This window comes from Quercus robur, chromosome 1 (assembly GCF_932294415.1).
Source record: "Quercus robur chromosome 1, dhQueRobu3.1, whole genome shotgun sequence".
NCBI lineage: Eukaryota > Viridiplantae > Streptophyta > Magnoliopsida > Fagales > Fagaceae > Quercus > Quercus robur.
The window spans coordinates 4538755-4558657 of NC_065534.1; the positions used below are offsets into that span (position 1 = coordinate 4538755).

General features: G+C 33.1%; 2 protein-coding genes across 4 annotated transcripts; one reads left to right on the forward strand and one right to left on the reverse strand.

The window, feature by feature from the left end:
- The first annotated feature begins 4351 nt into the window (after positions 1-4351).
- Positions 4352-7239, forward strand: LOC126717090 (glucan endo-1,3-beta-glucosidase-like). The gene is made up of 2 exons (XM_050418311.1): positions 4352-4505; positions 6097-7239. Exons 1-2 carry the CDS (start codon positions 4415-4417, stop codon positions 7041-7043), a joined length of 1038 nt encoding a protein of 345 aa, XP_050274268.1. The 5' UTR covers positions 4352-4414; the 3' UTR covers positions 7044-7239.
- Positions 7240-13013: 5774 nt separating this feature from the next.
- On the reverse strand, positions 13014-19506 carry LOC126717092 (zinc finger CCCH domain-containing protein 55-like). Of its 3 annotated transcripts, none has more exons than XM_050418338.1 (9): positions 18146-19506; positions 17719-17910; positions 15025-15204; positions 14840-14937; positions 14361-14618; positions 14127-14262; positions 13735-13942; positions 13564-13624; positions 13014-13448 (listed from the first exon to the last, which is right to left on the reverse strand). In XM_050418338.1, exons 1-7 carry the CDS (start codon positions 19159-19161, stop codon positions 13750-13752), a joined length of 2073 nt encoding a protein of 690 aa, XP_050274295.1. In that variant the 5' UTR covers positions 19162-19506; the 3' UTR covers positions 13014-13448; positions 13564-13624; positions 13735-13749. The 3 variants fall into 3 exon arrangements, with proteins under 3 accessions (XP_050274295.1, XP_050274284.1, XP_050274275.1); XM_050418327.1 differs by having other exon boundaries at positions 13564-13643; XM_050418318.1 differs by having other exon boundaries at positions 13564-13610; positions 18146-19505.
- Between the last annotated feature and the right edge of the window lie 397 nt (positions 19507-19903).

Below are 19903 nucleotides of genomic sequence, written 5' to 3' on the forward strand. Positions count from 1 at the left end.
ATGACAATGGAGAGGGTGAGAGTAGAGGAATTTGGAGAATCAAATGTATAAAATTGTGGATGAATCAATCTTGTTTTTCTCTAGGGTTTCTCTCTCAAAAGTCTCTCTATAAACTCTCTACATTTTGTGGGTATAAAGGTATTTATAGTAGGGTATAAGATAGAATGTAAAAAGTCACTTTCAGCAAAAGAGGGTGCATTGGCAAGTCACTCGCGACTGGGATGAGTCGCAAGTTCCAATTGCCAGTTACCAGACTAGGCCAGACTGTACTTTTTGTCCTGTAGTGATCCAGCTGGCCTGACTCTTCATCTTCCTGCATGCTTCACACGTGTGCTTCATTTTGGCGAGTCACCACTCGTGAGTCAACCGTGAGTCACCTTCTTGTTGCACACTCTTGATCAAATCTTCACACTCTCTCACACACAAACCTTACATTATTTCCACCTAAATACAGGGTTTCTAAATGCTAAATTACAAGCAAATGTGGCACGAAATAAAGCTAACACATAATTGAATAAATTCAATTTTACTAGCACAAAGGTAAAACGCATATTTTTCTTTTCCCCTTCCTTCACAAGCCAAAAAAAGATAAGATAAATTGTTCTCCATTTTCCTCTTTCTCGATCGATCCTGTATTCCTATATCTAAACACATCGAAAGGGATATAATTCTTTTTCCATTGCATCTTTTTTTTTTCTTCCCTCACCGTAGCTACAACCAAGCATAGTATAACAAAATAAAATAACCTAATTTTTTAAGATAAGTGGAGAGAAACAAACACTAATAACTTTATAAAATTTCCCAAAGTAATATCTTCAAAAAAAAAATCTAAAAGTAAAAAATTCTCTCCAATAAATTCGCACATTTTCTAATATTCCTTTTCTTTTTTCTTTTTTTTTTTTTCTATTTTCATGGTCAAAGGGCAGGTCAAGTATTCCAGGCAATTAATCAAAGTCACGCAAGTCAATTTGCCCAACGTGAAGGCCACTCTATAAGAATCATAAAAGAAAGCACACGATTTGACCCTGTGTTTTAGACTTTTAGGTCTCATTTGGTAACAGTGTTTGAATAACGAAAACTGTTATTTAAACACCACAATACGTATTTTCACATATTTATTTATCCACACATATTTCTGCAAAATTTAAACAATGTTACTAAAAATTTCTTACTAAACGGACCCTTAGTTTTTATATGTCAAAATTATGCAAAATGCATGCAAGTCTGTATCAAGAACTAAATATTACAATACATTCTGGTCGAAATTAAAATAAAATATATTACAAGTACAACACATTATAAAATTATTTTAAATAAATAATAAAACTTAGATTTATTAAAAAAAAGGATTTATTGTAAATTATTAAACTAATTCGAAACAAATAATATTCTTTTCTGATTTTCTGAAAATATTTGGTAATGGAACATTTTTAATTGGAGTAAATATTTTGAATTTTAGGCTACAGTGTTTCACTTAAAGCAAACATATTAATTATTTTCTATAATTATAGTGTGTTACATAATATAAAAAAAAAAATCAAATAATAATAATAATAAATCAAAGGGCATCAATTTGTATGACACAACTTTTATTATAATATATAATATAATTTGAAGATGAGGTATATAATATATTATTGTAAATGTTTTTAGTGAAAATAACTAAATGAATTGTTACATAAATCTACGATTCTCTTGTAGTATATTTATATTTCACATGGAAAAAATTTTGTGGTTTAGAGAGGTTTTAGTCACAATTTATTATGTTAATTTTTTTTAAGAAATTATGTTAATTTTTTTTTAAGAAATTATGTTAATTTTTATTAATAGTGACTCATTCATGGTGTAAATTGAAGTAATTTAAAATTTTTCATGATTTTCTTTAAAATCTATATATATAGAGAGAGAGAGAAAGAGATGATTTCCAACCTTCTATTAGCTCAATTACAATTAATTAAGTTTTTTTATTTTTGAATAAAGTATTTAAGTTTAAAATTCACTTACACCAAAAATCATCATGGAATGAAGCTAATAACCTAATAGGTTTAAATCCTATTATATTTAATAAATAAATAAACAAAACAAAACAAACAAAAACGATTCCATTACAACAACGTGTAGTTGGGTTTGCTTGTTCTGATGACCAGGTGTCAGTCTTCAGTTGACCTACTAGAATTATTTCGGGAGTTGACCCGACTTTAATGCTTATATTCCTCCAAAAAAACGAGACCATGCATTTACCTCACCTTCTATTGGCGGCCTCACAAAATGTATTAATTAAAAAGGAAAACAATGCTCAGCTAGACAGCTATACGGTAATATTGAATGTACCCTTCTTAAAAAAATAAAAAGTAATTGGGTTGGTTTCACTTTTTCCTAGAAAATGGTATAATTTTTCCCTAAATTATCAAAATTTAGGCTACTTGATTGAATGTAAAATATTTTTCGAATGTAAAATATTTTCAGGTGAAAATGTTTTCGGGAGAAGAAAACATTTTCAAGCATTTGACTGCATTATGAAAATTGTTTTAGAAAATTTTTCATTTGTTTGATTACATTTTGAAAATACTATTTTTCTATTAGTTTCTCACATTTTCTCAGCATCTGAACAAATTTTATAATAGAAAATTTCAATATATAAACTTAAAAAAACAAAAATCAAAACAAAATCATTCGTTAAACTCAAACAATTTGGTAAAACTGAGAAAGGGAGGAAGAGAGAGTGATCAAAAATTGAGGGAAAGGGATAGGTAGATCGAGAAAGAGAGAGATCGGTCATTGGTGGGTCATGGGCGACAATCTCAGCGGCGTGATCTCGAACCGACATCTGCGTGAGAGAAGAAAAGAAAAGGGAGATGGGTTTGAAGGAATGTGGATCGGGTATTGTAGAGGTGAGATGGGCTTTGCCGGCGTGAGGGGGGACCTCAGACCGGTGTCTACGTGTGGAGTGTCGAGATTGAGATGACGAGAGTTTGATCTAGAGGGCGGCAGCGGCGGCACGATCTTGGCGATGTGATCTGGGGTGCGACCTCAGCGGTGTGATCTTGGTGGTGCTGGGGTGCGACGAGACCGATGCGATCTGGGGTTAGGGTGGTGGTGCGATTTGGTACGATCTTGCTCACTCTCTCTAATCTCCCTTCCTGCTCATTCTCTCTCTCTCTCTCTCTTCGGGTGTCTGAGTCTGGAAATCATTTGAAGGTAAAATACAAGTGTAAATGATTTTCCGGGTCAAAGGGCTTATTTTACAATCAAAGTTTAAGATTTTCCGGAAAACTTTATTTTACATGGCACCCAAACATGCTGCTGGGTGTAAAATATTTTCCGGAAATCATTTACACCAAAAACAAACGCAGCCTTAACAATATATGTTTCTCATTAGCTATTAGTAATAAAACTTTAATTTATATCCTTAGAATTCCTGCTAAATTAACAGGAATAAAAATCAACATTTAAAAAAAAAAACCTTTTGTTAACCGCATAGATAAAATGTTTAATACCAATGGTCATGAGAGGATGTTATTTATTTGTAAATTTAACAGGAACATTACAACTATGTCAAAGTTTTTTTTTTTTTTTTTGGAAAATAGGATAGAATTTTGAATTTTCACCTATAACATCTACTTTATAATAATTACTCATTATTATCAAACTAAAATATCAATCAATTCATAGTGTACACAAAGTTCGAACCCTAACGTTATTAACATCAATCTTCAAAAGAAGATATATATACATAGCAAAAATCACACACCAAATTGTTGTGGTGATTCTAACAAGTCGTCTAGCATTATATAAGATTATTTATGGATTCCAATTAGCTCAATTAGTAAAGTTTCCGATAGTTGAATAAGAAATCTAGAGTTCAATCTCCACCTACACCAAAAACCAATTAGTGTCTTGATCTGATATTAAAAAACTATTATTAAGAGCGGACGCCATAAGTTAAAACTCTATATATATATATATATATATATAATTATTTATTGCATACTAGACCCCAATAATTGAGATTAAGGTTTGGTCAAATTTATCACACACAATTTAGTAGAATCATTGATTTTTTTATACATACAAATATGTCTATCGATGTTTTTAATTACTCCTAAATTACAGAATAAATATAACATATAATATTCAAATGTCAAAGTATTTCCTGAGTCTCGTCATTATTCTTTCTTTCCCACCTCCTAGAATTATGTAACTACTGGCCAATAGATCGATTATATAACTCATATAAAGACTATATGACTTTCTGAACTTCATAATTCTAACTTAGAATTATTCCAATGCATGCACATGGGGAGTACTTGACCGGTTGACCTTTCCCAATATATAGTGGTATAAGTCGGAGTTCACAAGGCAGAGATATCCAAAGGGCAAGAAAATTTATTGTAGTTTTTGCTTCCTATCCTCAATGGCTTATTTCTTTGAGATAAATAATAAATTTTTTATACTTGCTACATTCATGCTTCTTGGGTTGTTCATGTCCTCCCTAGAAAAAATAGGTATGTTTATTGGGCCTTATTTATTTGTTTTTATCAACGTAAGTACACATTTATCATCATTTCATGTAGCTAAAAATTTGGAGCATACATGGGACGTATTTGGTTGGGTTTAAGGTATATTTCAATCTAAAATGGTCTCTTTGAATTGAGAAATTTTTAACCTAACCCAATGCAACCTGTATGGATTGGATTGGGTAAGTTGCCAAGTTGACACTAGTTTGTCAAGCTTAATATATCAACATTCAAATCTTAGTCCCAAATTTTTAGAGTAAGTTATGAATCCTCAACATATTAATTAAGGTGTCATATACATTTTTTTCAGCTTTTTGTTCTATCCAAATCATAGTCTCTGCTACATCTTTAATTAACATGCCCTTTTTTAAAGGAAGATCCTCATATTTAATTAGTAGTATATTTCCATGCATTTCACTTATCAATCAAACATTTTCATTTAAGCTTTGCTCATGTTATGAATATGTTGCTTCTTAATATGCATAGTAAGTCTTATGAAAGTTTTAGAAAATTTTCTCTTCAACCTAATATGTATTCTAGGATCACATAAGGCCTCTTATATGATGTTGCACTCCATCCACCTTACTCTTATCCTACGATTTACACCCTTTTCAATATCTCAATCTTTATGAATTATTAATTCAAGATATCGAAAGCTTTCTCTCTTTAGTATTTCTTGGCCATTGTGTCTTACCACTACATTTTTTTTTTTTTTTTTTAAATCTAAATGTCATATGCTTGAGTCCTACTTAATCAAAAGTCTTTAGATTCTAGTGTGTCTTGCCAAAATTTTAACTTAGCTTTAATTCTTCTAGTTTCATCTACCAAAATAGAAATAAATCTTTCATTTAATTATTAAAGCTTATTATTCAATAAATGATTACAATTCACACACAATTGAACATAATATTCTAATTTTATCAAAACTAAGTATCAAACTATAAAAAATATAAATCAAGCTAACATATTTAAAAATATATATTTTATATTATTATTTAAACTATAAAGTATAAACAACGTAATTTGGTTTTATGGTATAATTTGAAAAACCTTTTACTCGTACCTTACCCATTTAGTAACGGGGTAGGGTTTTGGTCAAACCGATATTGGTCTTTAATTAGAATCTGTTTTAAGTATTTTAATAGGTTCGTGGAGTTTCTTTTCTAAACATGTCGGATTAGGATGAGATTAATAATAATATATATCAAGACAACTCAAGTTTTAATAATAATAAATGCACAATTATCCATATTCACGTACCCAACATATATTACATTTGGCCTGTTCTTAGGAAAAATCAGTATATTAAATTATTAATTAGGTAAACATTATTGTAAAAAGAAACTACCCTCTTGAATTTTGAGTAGGTGAGAATAAGAAACTGCAATAAGTTCTTTCACTTGCCAAAATTTGGGCACCTCACCTTACTATTTAGCTTTAAGCTTTCCAAACTTCATTAGATTTTAACCAAAATTCTAGCAGTGTAAATTATATGAATTTTATCTTGTCTTTGAAAACTAAAAATATGAATTTTGTCCTGTTGTTGAAAACTAAAAAATCTTGGTTCAATTTGATGCAGGAGCACAACCTATAGGTGTTTGCTATGGACAGATAGGAGACAATTTACCACCTGAACAGGAAGTTATAAATCTTTTTCGAACAAGTGGCATTGGGAAAATGAGAATTTATGGCCCAAATCCAGCAATCTTGGAGGCCCTTAGAGGATCCAACATAGAACTGATCTTGGATGTCACTAATGATAAACTTCAAGCCCTTTCTGATGCTGCAACTGCAAATGATTGGGTCCGGCAAAATGTACTGAACTACCCAGATGTCACATATAGGTACATCGCTGTTGGGAATGAAATAAAGCCTAATGATGGAAGGGCCCAATATGTTGTACCAGCCATGCAGAACATTCACAATGCAATTGTCTCAGCCAATTTACAAGACCAAATTAAGGTTTCAACATCAATAGATATGTCACTGTTGGACAATGCATACCCTCCATCAGAAGGCTCATTTAGTGACAGTGCAAGTTCATACATGGCCTCAGTCATTTCCTTCCTAGCAAACAATGGGGCACCACTTCTTGCCAATGTGTACCCATACTTTAGCTACATTGATAAGCCACAAAGCATCAGTTTAGACTATGCCTTATTAAGATCACCAGGGGTTGTGGTACAAGATGGTGAGTATGGATACCAAAATCTCTTTGATGCAATCTTGGATGCTCTCTATTCTGCCCTTGAGAAATCAGGTGGTTCCAATGTGAAGGTTGTTGTATCAGAGAGTGGTTGGCCATCTGAGGGTCATGCTGCTGCAACAATTGATAATGCTGCCACTTACTACCAGAATTTGATCAATCATGTGAACAGTGGGACTCCAAAGAGGCCTGGACAAGCTATACAAACTTATTTGTTTGCTATGTTTGATGAAAACAAAAAAGGCCCTGAGGAAACTGAGCGACATTTTGGTCTCTTCCACCCTGATAAACAGCCGAAATACCAAATCAGATTCAATTAGAAGAGTTATTGTTTTTTTTGGTAAATTTTATACAGTTTTTGTTTGAAAATAACCCTGTCCCTTTGTTAACCCGACAAGTATAACATGGGATTATTTGTGTTAGAATAAGTTGATGATGCCATATTTTGGTATTATTTATAGCCTATTAGTGCTAATGCTACAAAATGTAATTCAAATTGTCTTAATTAACATGCTTATAAAATGTCTCTAGTTTCTTTATTTCAATTCCTTTTCTTTTGTTTATTCTTATCAAATAGTTACATGCACTGGCATATTATACACCATTGATCTCAAATTTTGTTTAACAGTAATTATACACAATTAATTTATTTAGCATTAACGGAAAAGGACCTTCTAATCAAAAGTCTTGTAGCCCTACTAGTACCTCCAAGTATTTCCAACAAAGATATCTAGGTTCAAATCCCCCCTCCCTAAAATATGGAATTATCCAAAAACAAAAAGAGTAAAATGGCCTTCTAAGGTTCAAGAAAATAGGTTGCAGAACCTTATATCAATATATCAGACACATACACATTCTTTCTAAACCAATTTAGTTATAACATTACAGTAGACACACCATGTTCACCTAATTGATAGCAGCTTTTGTCACTGACTCACTGTGGTCTTCAAGGATACATAAACAGAATTATACTGCTGGCGACTCTGTCAATATGGCCGGTCCAAAATCTATAGAGGATGTCCTAGTATTAATATCTGATTTTGAACCATTGTTAAGCCTCTTTTCAGTATTCATGGTTACAGATTGGATTATTTCTTTAAACCTAATGCTTTATTTGATCTTCGACTGTGGACATCTCTAATTTGTTAACCGCTAAATAAACTTTTAAATTGAATTATCAGTAAACCACAATCGAAGCAATGATTAATAGCTGGCCTTTGGGACATTCGATGAGAGAATAACATATTCTTTCCTTTGCATGAATAATGAGGGAATAAAGATCCATTTCCCCTAAATAGTTTTTGGTTATGCAAATAACAATGCTGGTTGCAATTGCCATAATCATGAAATACTTGCTCTAGGCCTCGTTAAATATTTTTGGTGACTCACTTGAGCTCTATATTCTCTTAATGCCTTAGCAGAATTAGGGTCTTCACTATAGTCATAATCAATTGGTTATAGGCCATTTTCCCATTTTTTGCCTAATATTCCCCACCCTTTTTTTCTAAACAAATAAGCCTTAAGCATGACTCTACTAGTCTATATATAAAAATTATACATACATACATATATGTATATATTTATTTATTTTGCTTAAATATATATTCAATCTCAATGGAATTCATTTAAAAGTAATAATGTTAAAACAAATGAATAACGGTCATAAAGATTACATTTATATATTCATAGCCTTTATGTTTAGAAAGACTTCTGCTTAAATTTAACCGTATCGAAGTGAACTAAAATGCTATATTAATGTGGCTCAACAAAAACGCAGCAACTATAAATGCTATGCTTAAGATTTTGAGAAATTATTATGTACTCCCAGAATACCATAAATGCGTACTCCCTCCTCTCATATGAATGGTGGGTCCCACTAACTAAATTCATGGTGGGACCCACCATTCATGTGAGATAGGGGACTATGCATTTATGGTACTCCAGGAGTACCTAATAATTTTCCTAAGATTTTAAATATTACAAGTTTTAGATTTATATATATATTTTTAATAAATTTGGATTTAGATTAAGTTTTTTCAACCCAAACATGTCTTTTCCCATTATGTAAGTGCACAAAAATAGATCGAAGTGGACCAAAATGAACCGAAGTGATCCAAATGGGCCAAAATAAACCAAATAAAAATTGTTTAATTTTTAGGGAGAACAAATTATTTTCAAAAGATTTTAGAGAAAAATTTATACATTATGTTGCAATACAAAATTATTATTTATTCTCATGTATCGCGTGGTTCTGCAACTAGTTAATAAATAATAAGTCAAATGAAGTATATTTGAAATATCCATAATTTAGTAAATTATCATATAATTTTTAAGATACAACAAAGTAGATAAATTCAACTTTTGTTTCAAATAAATGATAGCATCTTCTCTCAAAAAAAAATTATGGCATGTGATAAATAATGCTTGTATATATATTCTTCTTTCTCATCAACTTGCCAAAATAGAAACTATCTAAAACTAGCATACATTTTTTTTTAAGGGGAAAAATTGTCCAATAAAGTTTAAGACAGAAATGAAATGGCCAATCTAAAGTCTCAACAAAACCACATATATGAAGAATAAAGATATAGAGATAATAATGAAAAAAGTATAAGATATAAAATTTATAGAGAAACACCCTACTTTTAATTGCAAAGAGGACTCTCTCTCTCTCTCTCTCTCTCTTGAAAAACAAAAACAAAACTGTGGTTATATATATATATATATATATATATTAAAACAAAAACAAAACTGTATAGAGAGAGAGAGTTGGGTTCAAGTTCCATCTAATGTAACTTTAAGTAATATTACACCACTCAATATTTTTTAATTGAATGCGAATATTGACAAATGTACCGTTAGATTACATTATTTTCGTATATTTTTCATGCTTGCAAAATTTTGAGGTGATCAAAAATTAATAGTCATCTCATCAATCAATTGTTAAAATTCAAAATTTGAAGTTTAAAATAATGCATAAAAGATGAGTTTATATATTAAATGGTAAATAACATCCGATTGATATAAAAATTGGCATGCATGTTAAGAACAGATAGAACATGTAATTCAACAATTGAATTTTCAAAATATTAATACAATAACAAGTTATTGGGTCATGTAACTTTACTTAGAATTACATCAAGTATAACTTAAACCCAACTCATATATATATAGAGAGAGAGAGAGAGAGAGAGAGAGAGAGAGAGAGAGAGAGAGAGAGAGAGAGAGAGAGAGAGAGAGAGAGAGAGACGTATATATTGGATGAGGAAACTAACAAAAAACATAAAAGGCAATGGTGAAAAAAGACAAAAGAAGAGAGCTTTCGGAAAGCTATATGTCTGTCATAAAACTGTAGAAGATGTATAGAAATCTTAAAAAATTGAACTGCCCAAGAAAGAGGGGAATAAAAACAAAGGTGCTTTTCTTTCTGTTTTTTTTCTTCGCCTTATGTATAGTTAAACAAAAAGTTTAGTAATTTTACAGTGCTAAACAAATGGACGATTTGAAACGAATCACAATTCACACAACATACACAATCACAAGTTTACAACTAAGTAAAGGCCCGTTCGGTTAAGAGATTTTTTAGTAATATTATTTAAATTTTGTAAAAATATATATGAGTGAAAAAAAATATGAAAATATATTTTATGGTGTTTAAACAACAATTTTCGTTGTTTAAACACCATTACCAAACAGGAAAGATTCAAGAAATCCAAAGATTATTCACTCAAACGATTTCAAACTTTTTAGTGTGTCTTTGAATTATCTTTTAGTTAAAAGCTTGTTTATTGAAAGTTAGTAAAAACACTATTATTATACTTATAAAAAAAAAAATGAAGCATTAAAAACTGTGCATTAACAAATAAATCAAAAAGGCAAACTCACTACTAGAAACAAAACTATTTCTACAAAACTATTTGATGATATGAATATGAAATGTGATATGAGATGCACTGATTTTAACTAACAACTATGGAGAGATGTAACAACACAAACACAAGGGGGTCAACGCTTTAGCAAAAGCCACAAGAGTTTGTACATTGATAATTTTTAGTGATGTACCATTCGAAAGTGGTCGACCATGTGCTTCAACATGTTGCAAAAAGACACACAGCCCAATAATAACTTGATCTTATTTACTTGAAGAGAAAAATTACGCCAAGTTAGAGAATTGCACAACATGAAAGCTTTCAAGCAATCCTTATTTTGCAGGCCAGATCTTAGAAAATCTTCAATATGCCATAGATGTCAAGAAAACCTTGACAAAGGTATAAGGGGGTAACACTTCTTCAAAAAAAAATATATTCCTTTCTTGAATCAATTATAGGATATGGCCGGCAGAAAATGCTTATGTATTTTTAAAGTATGGTGAAATGATACTTCCTCCTTTTATATTTATGATAAACCACATCATAAATTTAATGAATAAATTTCACCATAAATATGTTTCGAGAGTACCTAAAAATTACTTGCAACTAAAATACGTAATCTAGGCTCTAAAAGGGTAAGAACTAAGAACTTCTGGTTCTATTTCTCTATACCATAAGTGCAGCATTAACTATTTAACCCATCAATTTGTGGAGGGTCAAAATTTTAAAAAGGTTTTACAGTTAGCCACCTGGGCAATAGCAAATGGGCTCCATGTAGAACAACCATAATTTAAAATCTGTCAGAATATGAATATGAAGGGGCTCTAGAATCCATAAAACAAAGATACAAAAAAAAAGAAGATTTCAATATGTTGAAAGGGAAAGGAAAGTGATACACAGATAACATTTATTAATTTAATGTCAGCACCCATGTGACAAGAGCTGCCCTTCCCCAACATGTGGGCCTAAAAAACAATATGAGACAAAGAGTTCCATAGACGAAACACCCAAAAGGAGAGAAAAAACACAAAAAGTCATAATAATAATAATGTAAATTTTGATTGGATGGGGAAAAATACATTTTCACCCCTAACTGATAAGTGTAGCTAAAAAATATGTAAAAAGTGAATAATTGAAAATACAATAAAAAATAATAATTGAAAAGGGGGAAAATAATTAAAATATAGGGTAGCCATGTTGATAATAAGACAAATCACTTGAAATGATGAGAAGACAATTTTTTTTTTTTTTTTTAAAGAAGAGGAAATTCAAATAAATGTATAAAAAAAATGAAAAGATAAAAGATTCAAGAATGAATCGACTTGCAAAATAAGCCTACATACAAAATGAATCAAGGATTCACATGATGAACTTCGCTCTTCTACTCACAAGGCGAGTTGTCTCACCTAAATTCGTGTTAATGGTTTCATCATAGTGAGTTTTGGATTTGATCAAGTGTTGTGAATGGTTGATGTGTATATCATTCACCGAAGTGACCAAAACTTTTATGAGAACTTTAGAAAGACTCTAGAAAACTTAAGAATAAAAATGAAAATTCAACATATCAAAAATATTAAGTAATTTAGAAATTCAAAAACAAATATAGAGTCATAAAGAGAAATATGACATTTAGGGAGAAACTTAAAAAAATCCATAAATTCATGGAAAAAAAATCAAATTTACATGAGAATTGAGATCTAAAATTCATACGAACTCAAGAAAATTCAAAGAATAGAATAAAATCCGTTAGGATCAAAAGAACCAAACATTACAACCAAAAATAGAAAAGGGTTGATCAAGGTAGATAATGATGAATCTTTTAATAAATTTCTTGATAAATAGAAAATGATTGATCTCTTGATGAAATTCTTTAATGATGGTTTTCTTCATAGATAAATGATTTTCTAGGCAGATCGATGATGACTTTTTTAAACAAGTTAGTCGAGTCAATCGACAGTCGATACAAGGGTTCAAGAATGAATTTCTTCGGGCTCATGTATAGCCTTCCCTTTGAGATCCCTGAGTGTAATCTGACTTCTTCCAAGCTTAGACATGCAGCCCTCCCCTTGCGGTCCAAACGTGTTACCTCACTTCTTTTAAGCTCAGACACGTAGCAAGGAACCTTGAGGTCAATTCATGTGACCTCACTTCAGGCTCAAACTTGTGACATTGCTTCTCCCAGCTTAGACATGTAACATTCCCCTTGGGGTCCATGTGTATCTCATTTCTCAGGCTCAAATCAGTACAAATCATCAATCATAGTTTGAAGATGTAGAACCTAAAATAACATTAGTAGAAATTTCAATTTTTTTTTTAAATAAAAAAAAAGAAAGGAAAAAAATCAAGTGACCTTAATTAGTTTGTTGAGCTATGAACAAACCCAACATTTTGGGACTAGGGCTTAGCGGTGACAGTGGAGCCAAAAAAAACCAGCTTCAATGTCCATTTAATAAACACTTTGTTTAGGCTCCTCTAAACTTCTTTTGTGTGCTAAACGTTTAGCTTGTACATATAGGTCTGATTCTCTTAGCACAAAATCCAATTCTACTAAAAAGAAAGGTGTAGATGGCATTGTAAAGACAAGTTACAATCCTTTGTTCTGCTCTAGTCTGTGTGGTCCAGAAACACACCTACAGAGAAGGTACAAAAGTAGAAAAGAGAAAACATCCTACTCTACTCTCAAATCAATTCATCTGTCTTTATGTATGGAATATGTATTTGCTGTTAGTAGTATGTATTGCTGCTGATGGTGATGACCTGGTTGAGATCTTCTCTATGGATCTACTCTTTTGTTGTAGGTATAATTCTGCTATACATTTAGAGAATTTTCTTCCTTCTATATGCTTCTCTACCTCTCTGCATAGATAAACAAACATGAATATCCTGATCATAAAGAAACCGTTTGGACTATAAATCTGCAAATTGTAGCTTTTTTATATGATAGCATTCGAGAAACAAAGGAATCTCTTACCCTAGCAAAGTCTATCCCTGCTGCCATGTTGACCTTTATTATAAAACCTACATGGCAAAAGCTTCAAGCCAATAAAAAACCTAAGGCAAAAATATATATCTCAAATTGAATCAACCACCTTACACTCTTATGGGTAATAGCAGGAGAAAAATAGTTTTAATTGAGAAGCACCTTAACATTCAGAAATTATTGCAAAGCCTTGTCACTGGCAGAAGTGGTGGGCAGTAAAGAGTTGTATTCTGAAGATTGAGTAGTTGAGAATGCAGCGCTCTCATTAACCTCCATCGTAGCAGCAGAGAAGTCAGAGAGAACTCCCGCTGATTTTGTAGGAGAAGGCAAAAAGCTATCAGGAAGGACCTGATCTACATTGCTCCCATGACTATAAGGGAAAACAGAAATAAGAACACAAGGCCAGAGAATGAGAAGAACCCAAAATTACAAAGATGAATTAGCTAGAACCAAAAAATAAAAAACTAAAGTACTAAATTCAACTCAAATAAAATAAAGTGTGGTGTTTGCTATCATGGCAGCCTTTCTCTTTATGTGACTATAAAGCTCCATACCTTTTCTGGTTATCAAACTCTTCTGGATTGAAACTCTCCTCCTTGCTGTTGCCACTGCTATTGTTGTGAAGACAAGCTGGATTCACCTCCTGCTTAAGGAGATGCTCAGCAGCTGCAGCAGGATTGTCACTGTGGCCTGCAACAGCATAAAGCATCAATTGCTACCAACCTTCCACGTCTTCTAGAATTATAAAGCCACAGTTAATATCAGATGGCTACCAGTCCACAGCTTACCTTCTGCAATTTCTTGAGTGCTGCTGTCGGATGGAATTGTGACATTTTGATTGATGTGAGCATCAGGCTGAGGGGGTAAGGGAACTGGAGAACCAACAGACAGACTGCGGTGGTGATGGGGCATACGATCATTCAAGTCTGGAAGCTGCAGATTCATCATTCTCCTTCCTTGGAGTTCAATGGCCTGCTGTAGTTCAACTTGCTCCTCCAATTTTCTCCTCAATAACATCTCTTGAGTATTATAGAGCATTCTAGCTCCTACAAAAATATTTCAGACTCAATGGATTAATTTTCAAGCAATGCCTGATTCATGAATTACGAATAAGAAAAAGTTCAAAATGCATAATGAACAGAATAGAATCCATTTTAAGCCTTTTCTTTTCAGTACTACCACTCACTCCAAGAACCTAGGAAAAGAAAAGGAGAAAGGATAAAGTAAACACAAAGGAAACAGTCAAGCGTGCATGCTGTCAGCTTACCAACATGGAGGTCATAGGGCTCTCTAGAGTCGAGCCCAGAAGGGCTCAAACAAGGAGCAAATTCTCCCCTCTCCAGTTGCTGTTGTTGATGTTGCCTCCTGCATTCCATCAAAAATCTATAACATCTAAACAAGGAGTGGACAAGACAAGTATATAGATAGAAAAAGAGCAAAAAATTCCCATACTTATCCGGAACTTTTCCTTTCTCCTTGTAAGGCTTGACAAGCACACGTGAATCACATATAAAATGAGGATTCCCCTTGGCCAAAATGTGCTTCACAGTATCTGGGTAGACAAATGTAACAAATCCAAACATTCGCTTCTGCTGGTATGGAATCCTTACATCTTGAACTGGTCCAAAATTGCTTCAGAGAGAGATGATGAAAAATTATAATTAATTTCCTTGATTTGACTTTAAATAATGCATGCATGCATGCATCTTAAAAAAAAAACATACATTCATCCATTTAGCTTAATAACTTGATATACCTAAACAAAAATATTTTTTCTTAGCCATTCTCAAAACCATTCTTTCAATTGCTAAAGAATGGGTCCCATTCTTGATAGAGCCTACTATTAGTGTAGCCTAAGGCTTAATATGAATTAATGTTTATAATCTATTTCACTTGTGTAATTGGTTTTTTTTTTTTTTTTTTTTTTGCCTATTTTGTTTAGGAATGTAATTCCTTTCTTACTAGCTTAGTAGAGTTCTTTTCTATTCCTACTACAATAATAAGTTTGGGACAATATTTAAGTCACCCAAGGTTCAGTATTGTTTTATAGTTTGCTTGATTAATAAAAATTCTCTTGGAATTTTTCCAATAGTTTGGTGCTGACTCCAGCCAACCCTAGGTGATGATTCCTAGGTTTGTTCTCTCTTGCTTAGTGTTGATTCCAAGCAAGCCTAGGTGTTCATTCCTAGGTTATTTTTTTGTATCTTTCTATTCTTCAATTTGTTATTGTACATCCGTTTTGGATTTATTCTGAGTCAAAATTTTGCATCAGATCTTGTTACTACATTGGCTTTCATACAGCTTTAACTAATTCAGAGGAATATTTCAGATATCAGAATCAGACACAAATTTAAAGGAACATTCCATATATGAAATATGCAAATTATGCATAACAGCCATAATATTAGAATGAAGATATCAGACAATTTCATGACAAAATTAGTATAGGCCTAATACTGTTCCCTCTCTGAAACATCTATTAATCCAACAACATTGGGGAAAAACAGCAAGTTATAACCCTCTCTGCATGACTTGCCCCCCCACCCCTAAAAAAAAAAAATGTAACAATGCGTCTATGACTGGTCATGCTTGCTGCAGGATTTTTTAAATTTTAATAATCATATGTTTTACATGGATTATAACATAATCTTTAACTGTACTGGATAAAAAAATATCATTCATTTGCCTTGAAATGGAAAGTGTCTATTTCATGGTGAAGATTTAATTTTTATTGACTATAAAAACAACAAAGTATAGGTGCCATGTCAGTTAAGATCTCATTTCACCAAACACAATGACACATGATTTTAAAATGACATGGCATCATGTATACCTTTAAATTTATGAAAAACTAAACCTTCACTGTAAAATGGTCCACCTCCATTTCAAAATGAAATGTAAAAGATCCAGATATGGGTTAAGATATACACAAGCTGTTGTCTGTTAGTAGGTGTATTGTGACTGGAAGAGAACATGGCATCTAAATCAGGCTTTGGGTATAAAATCCCATTGTGGATATTTACTTACATAATTACCAGCTTCTGTCATATTTATTCATTCTCTCTGAACCAGACTCAATGGCATTGGTAAGTTAGTGTCGCTTAAAAAAAAATCAAAACACAGAAGTTCTATAGCAAAATTGTGGAAGAGGAATAGGAGTAGGATGACAACTTCAATATTTACTAAGTAGATGACTAAGGCTGAAGCAATGATCTCTTTGCACAAAATAGAAGTAGATCCACTGAGATTTGTTTTTTAGGAGGGGGAAAAGGGGGTCAGAACACCATAAGATTCAGAAATTCAAGGATCATAATACCTTTTTTTTTTTTTTTTTTTTAGTTAACTAATAGAAAATATCAAAAGAATGATAGCTAAAACCCAAACAACATTGTATAGTGGGATATCTTATCCAAGAAGCACAAGTCACAATTTTATAACTACATTTTAAAAGCAATAACACAAGATGATTCACAAACTTTTATCCCCTATAGGGGGGAATTTCAACACAACTCTCCGAGAAAATTGCCAAGCAAAAAAATTGCAACCTAAGTTTTATACACTAAAGTTACAGTTGATGCTGTCCTTGAAATGGAAGGTGACCATAACACAAGCTTAGAGTCCAGCAAAGAGGATGGACATGCATCTATTTTAATGGACAAGGTGATGTCAAGACGAGGATTCCAAAATGTAAAAGATGTAAAGTGGCAAGTTAGTATAAACTTGGACACCAAATGTCCACTCTAAAGTTCCATTGGCAAAAAAAATAAATGCATTGGTCAAGGTACAAGAGTAGAAAGGATTATAGCCATGTGTTCAATGTAGGTCAAAGCCCTTACTATAGATCATAATTGTTTATACACCATTGAAGAATGCAGGGCTGCCTCAGAATGTTCAAAGATAATATTGCTCCTATAAAGGCTTCTAGTATACTACCAATATGGTTCAAAAAAGATTGCCAAGAACGCCTTTCTACAAACAAAGCTATAGTTTATCAAGTTGCACCATTTTGCAGAAGCAAAATCAATTCATCCAAAATCAACACATGATTAAGAAATAAAATATATGGAAACTTAATTAATGATGCTGATATTGCAGCAGCTTGGTTCTTATAAGATTATTATAATTAAATAAAGAGTGTTCTACTACCTAAAGTACTCCGAAACATCTTCATCTCTAAAAGTGCTGTCAGCTGGAAAGGTCAAGTATATCTGCCTAGAAGCTGAGTTCGCCTTTTCTGCAGACGCCATTGCCAAAAACTCATTCCTTTCTGGTCGGCACCGGCCAAACTTATAAAAATCTTCCCCCATCATAAAGGCTGCTGCTGCAGCTGCCGCCGCTCTACAATGCATCACCGACAAAATACATCAATAACCAATCCGAAGCTAATATAAACTAAATAAATCAATAACCCTTGTCCTCAAACCCAAAGTTAAAGCTTAAAAAACGAAAATGGGTCTTCACCAATTCATTAATTTGAACCAAACAAACTCCAAACTAACAATAACCTTCATATGTTACTAAAACAGAGACAGTAAGTTAAAAGGGAGCAAAATGGGTCAAATCTCAAGGGTACCTCTGGGGGTCATTGTGTTGTTGCAAGAGGAAATTCATGTACTTGGTATAAGCTGAGTGTGAATGTGAAGGTGACACTCCACCACCAGCCATGAAGTGTTGTGCAGCAGCCAATCTTTGTTGCTGTGCCTGTGCGGCCTTCAATCTCATCATCTCTTCATGAAGTTCAAACTCCTCAAACTTACTAGGTGAACCCACAATGGTGGGACCACCATCCACAGACTCGGCAAAGCCACTACCACTATGCACAAACTTGCAATTACTACCATTTTTGCAAAACCCTCTAGCAAAGTAAAGGCAAGGCTTGTACCCAGTTCCTAAACCGGGTTCTTCTGACCCGAAACACACATCACTAGCCGAGTAACTCCTTTTGTGGAAATGGGTCTCCCCATTATTCCCCGAATGTGCCCAATTGTGCACTCCATGACCCAAATCAAGCAAATCTGAAGACGACGAATCGTTTAGGAAAGAGAGGTACTCGTTGAGTTGGTGCTCGTCTATGAGCTCAGTGTTAGTGACAGTACCAGCAGTAGCTTCATAACCGTTTTTGTGATGTGGGAATGAAGGCAAAGCAAGCGAGGCGGAGCGAATATTATCGTACGAAAGCAAAGGGCTTGAGTTTGGGCTAATGGGGTTGTTATTGTTGTTTTGCAAAGCAGAAAGCGGCCAGGAATTTGAGGAAGGAGAAGATGGATTTTTGGGAAAGTCAAAGCCGTTTGGAAGTCTAGGTGAGGAGTGTGAAAATGGGTTGATGTTGGTTGGTCTAGCTATGGGGTTAAGAGGGGAAGGAGAGGAAGGAGTTGAAGGTGTAGATGAAGTGTTTGATGAAAGTCCTAAATGAGTTTTGGCTTTGAGAATGAGCGTGTGGAGATATGCTTCTGGCCCAAAAGCCAACCGTATCAAGTCGTTCTCGCCTAGGTCTTGTATGAGGAGGTAACCCATGATTTTTGAGGCGTTTTCTGGCTCTAAATATTTGATCTTTGAGAACACTACGTTTGTTGCTTCAAGTGGATCCATGACCTTCTGGGTATTCAGTTTTTTTTTTGGTGTGCTTCTGGGTTTTGGGTTTTCACTCCTAAGAGTGAGAGAGTGTGGGGTTAAGAGAATCAGTAGGGTTTGAAATATAACAAGCGGGCTTGGTCTAAAGCTAATACTAAACACTCTTACACGCACACACACTCTCTCTCTCTCTGTGAATGTGCTTCTCTTTCTCTGTTTCTCTCTGTAATCTCTCTCTATCTGTAAGGGGAAGAGTGTGGTAGATTTCAGATCTACTTCAATGGGTAAGTGTCATTGTGTCTACCAGCACACCCTTGTTGTATTCATGTGAGAGAGAGAGAGAGAGAGAGAGAGAGAGACTGTAAAGCTGTGGGTCTTATACATAAAGAGTACAATAATAGTGTGTATACTCTCTCTCCTATACCATATTACTATTAGAGAAAAGTTTTTTTTCTTTTTTCCACTGACCTTTGAATGAAACCCTAGTTCATTGTGGGGACCACTACATAGTTTTTTGACTTTTTTTATTTTTTCTTTTTATTTTTTCCCTTTTTCCCGCTCTTTTATTTGAGAATTTTTTCTTATGGTGGGAAATAACACCAATAAATACTTTTTAAGATTATTTTTATTTGTTTCTTTCTAATTTCACGAAGTTTGAAACTTTGAACCTGATAACCTTTTCTCTTCTTCACCAACCAGAAATCAAGCATTAAAAAAAGAAAAAGAAATCAAGCATTAATGTCACTCTAACCTGTCGGCT

What these genes read in the sequence shown, in the direction of transcription:
- LOC126717092 (XM_050418338.1), bottom strand. Translation starts at nt 19,161, where the DNA reads ATGGATCCACTTGAAGCAACAAACGTAGTGTTCTCAAAGATCAAATAT. An exon ending in GCCCTATGACCTCCATGTTG is followed by an intron (nt 14,619 to 14,839) that starts GTAAGCTGACAG and finishes ATATTTTTGTAG; the next exon opens with GAGCTAGAATGCTCTATAAT. An exon ending in GAGTTTGATAACCAGAAAAG is followed by an intron (nt 13,943 to 14,126) that starts GTATGGAGCTTT and finishes TTTCCCTTATAG; the next exon opens with TCATGGGAGCAATGTAGATC.
- LOC126717090 (XM_050418311.1), top strand. Translation starts at nt 4,415, where the DNA reads ATGGCTTATTTCTTTGAGATAAATAATAAATTTTTTATACTTGCTACA. An exon ending in GTCCTCCCTAGAAAAAATAG is followed by an intron (nt 4,506 to 6,096) that starts GTATGTTTATTG and finishes AATTTGATGCAG; the next exon opens with GAGCACAACCTATAGGTGTT.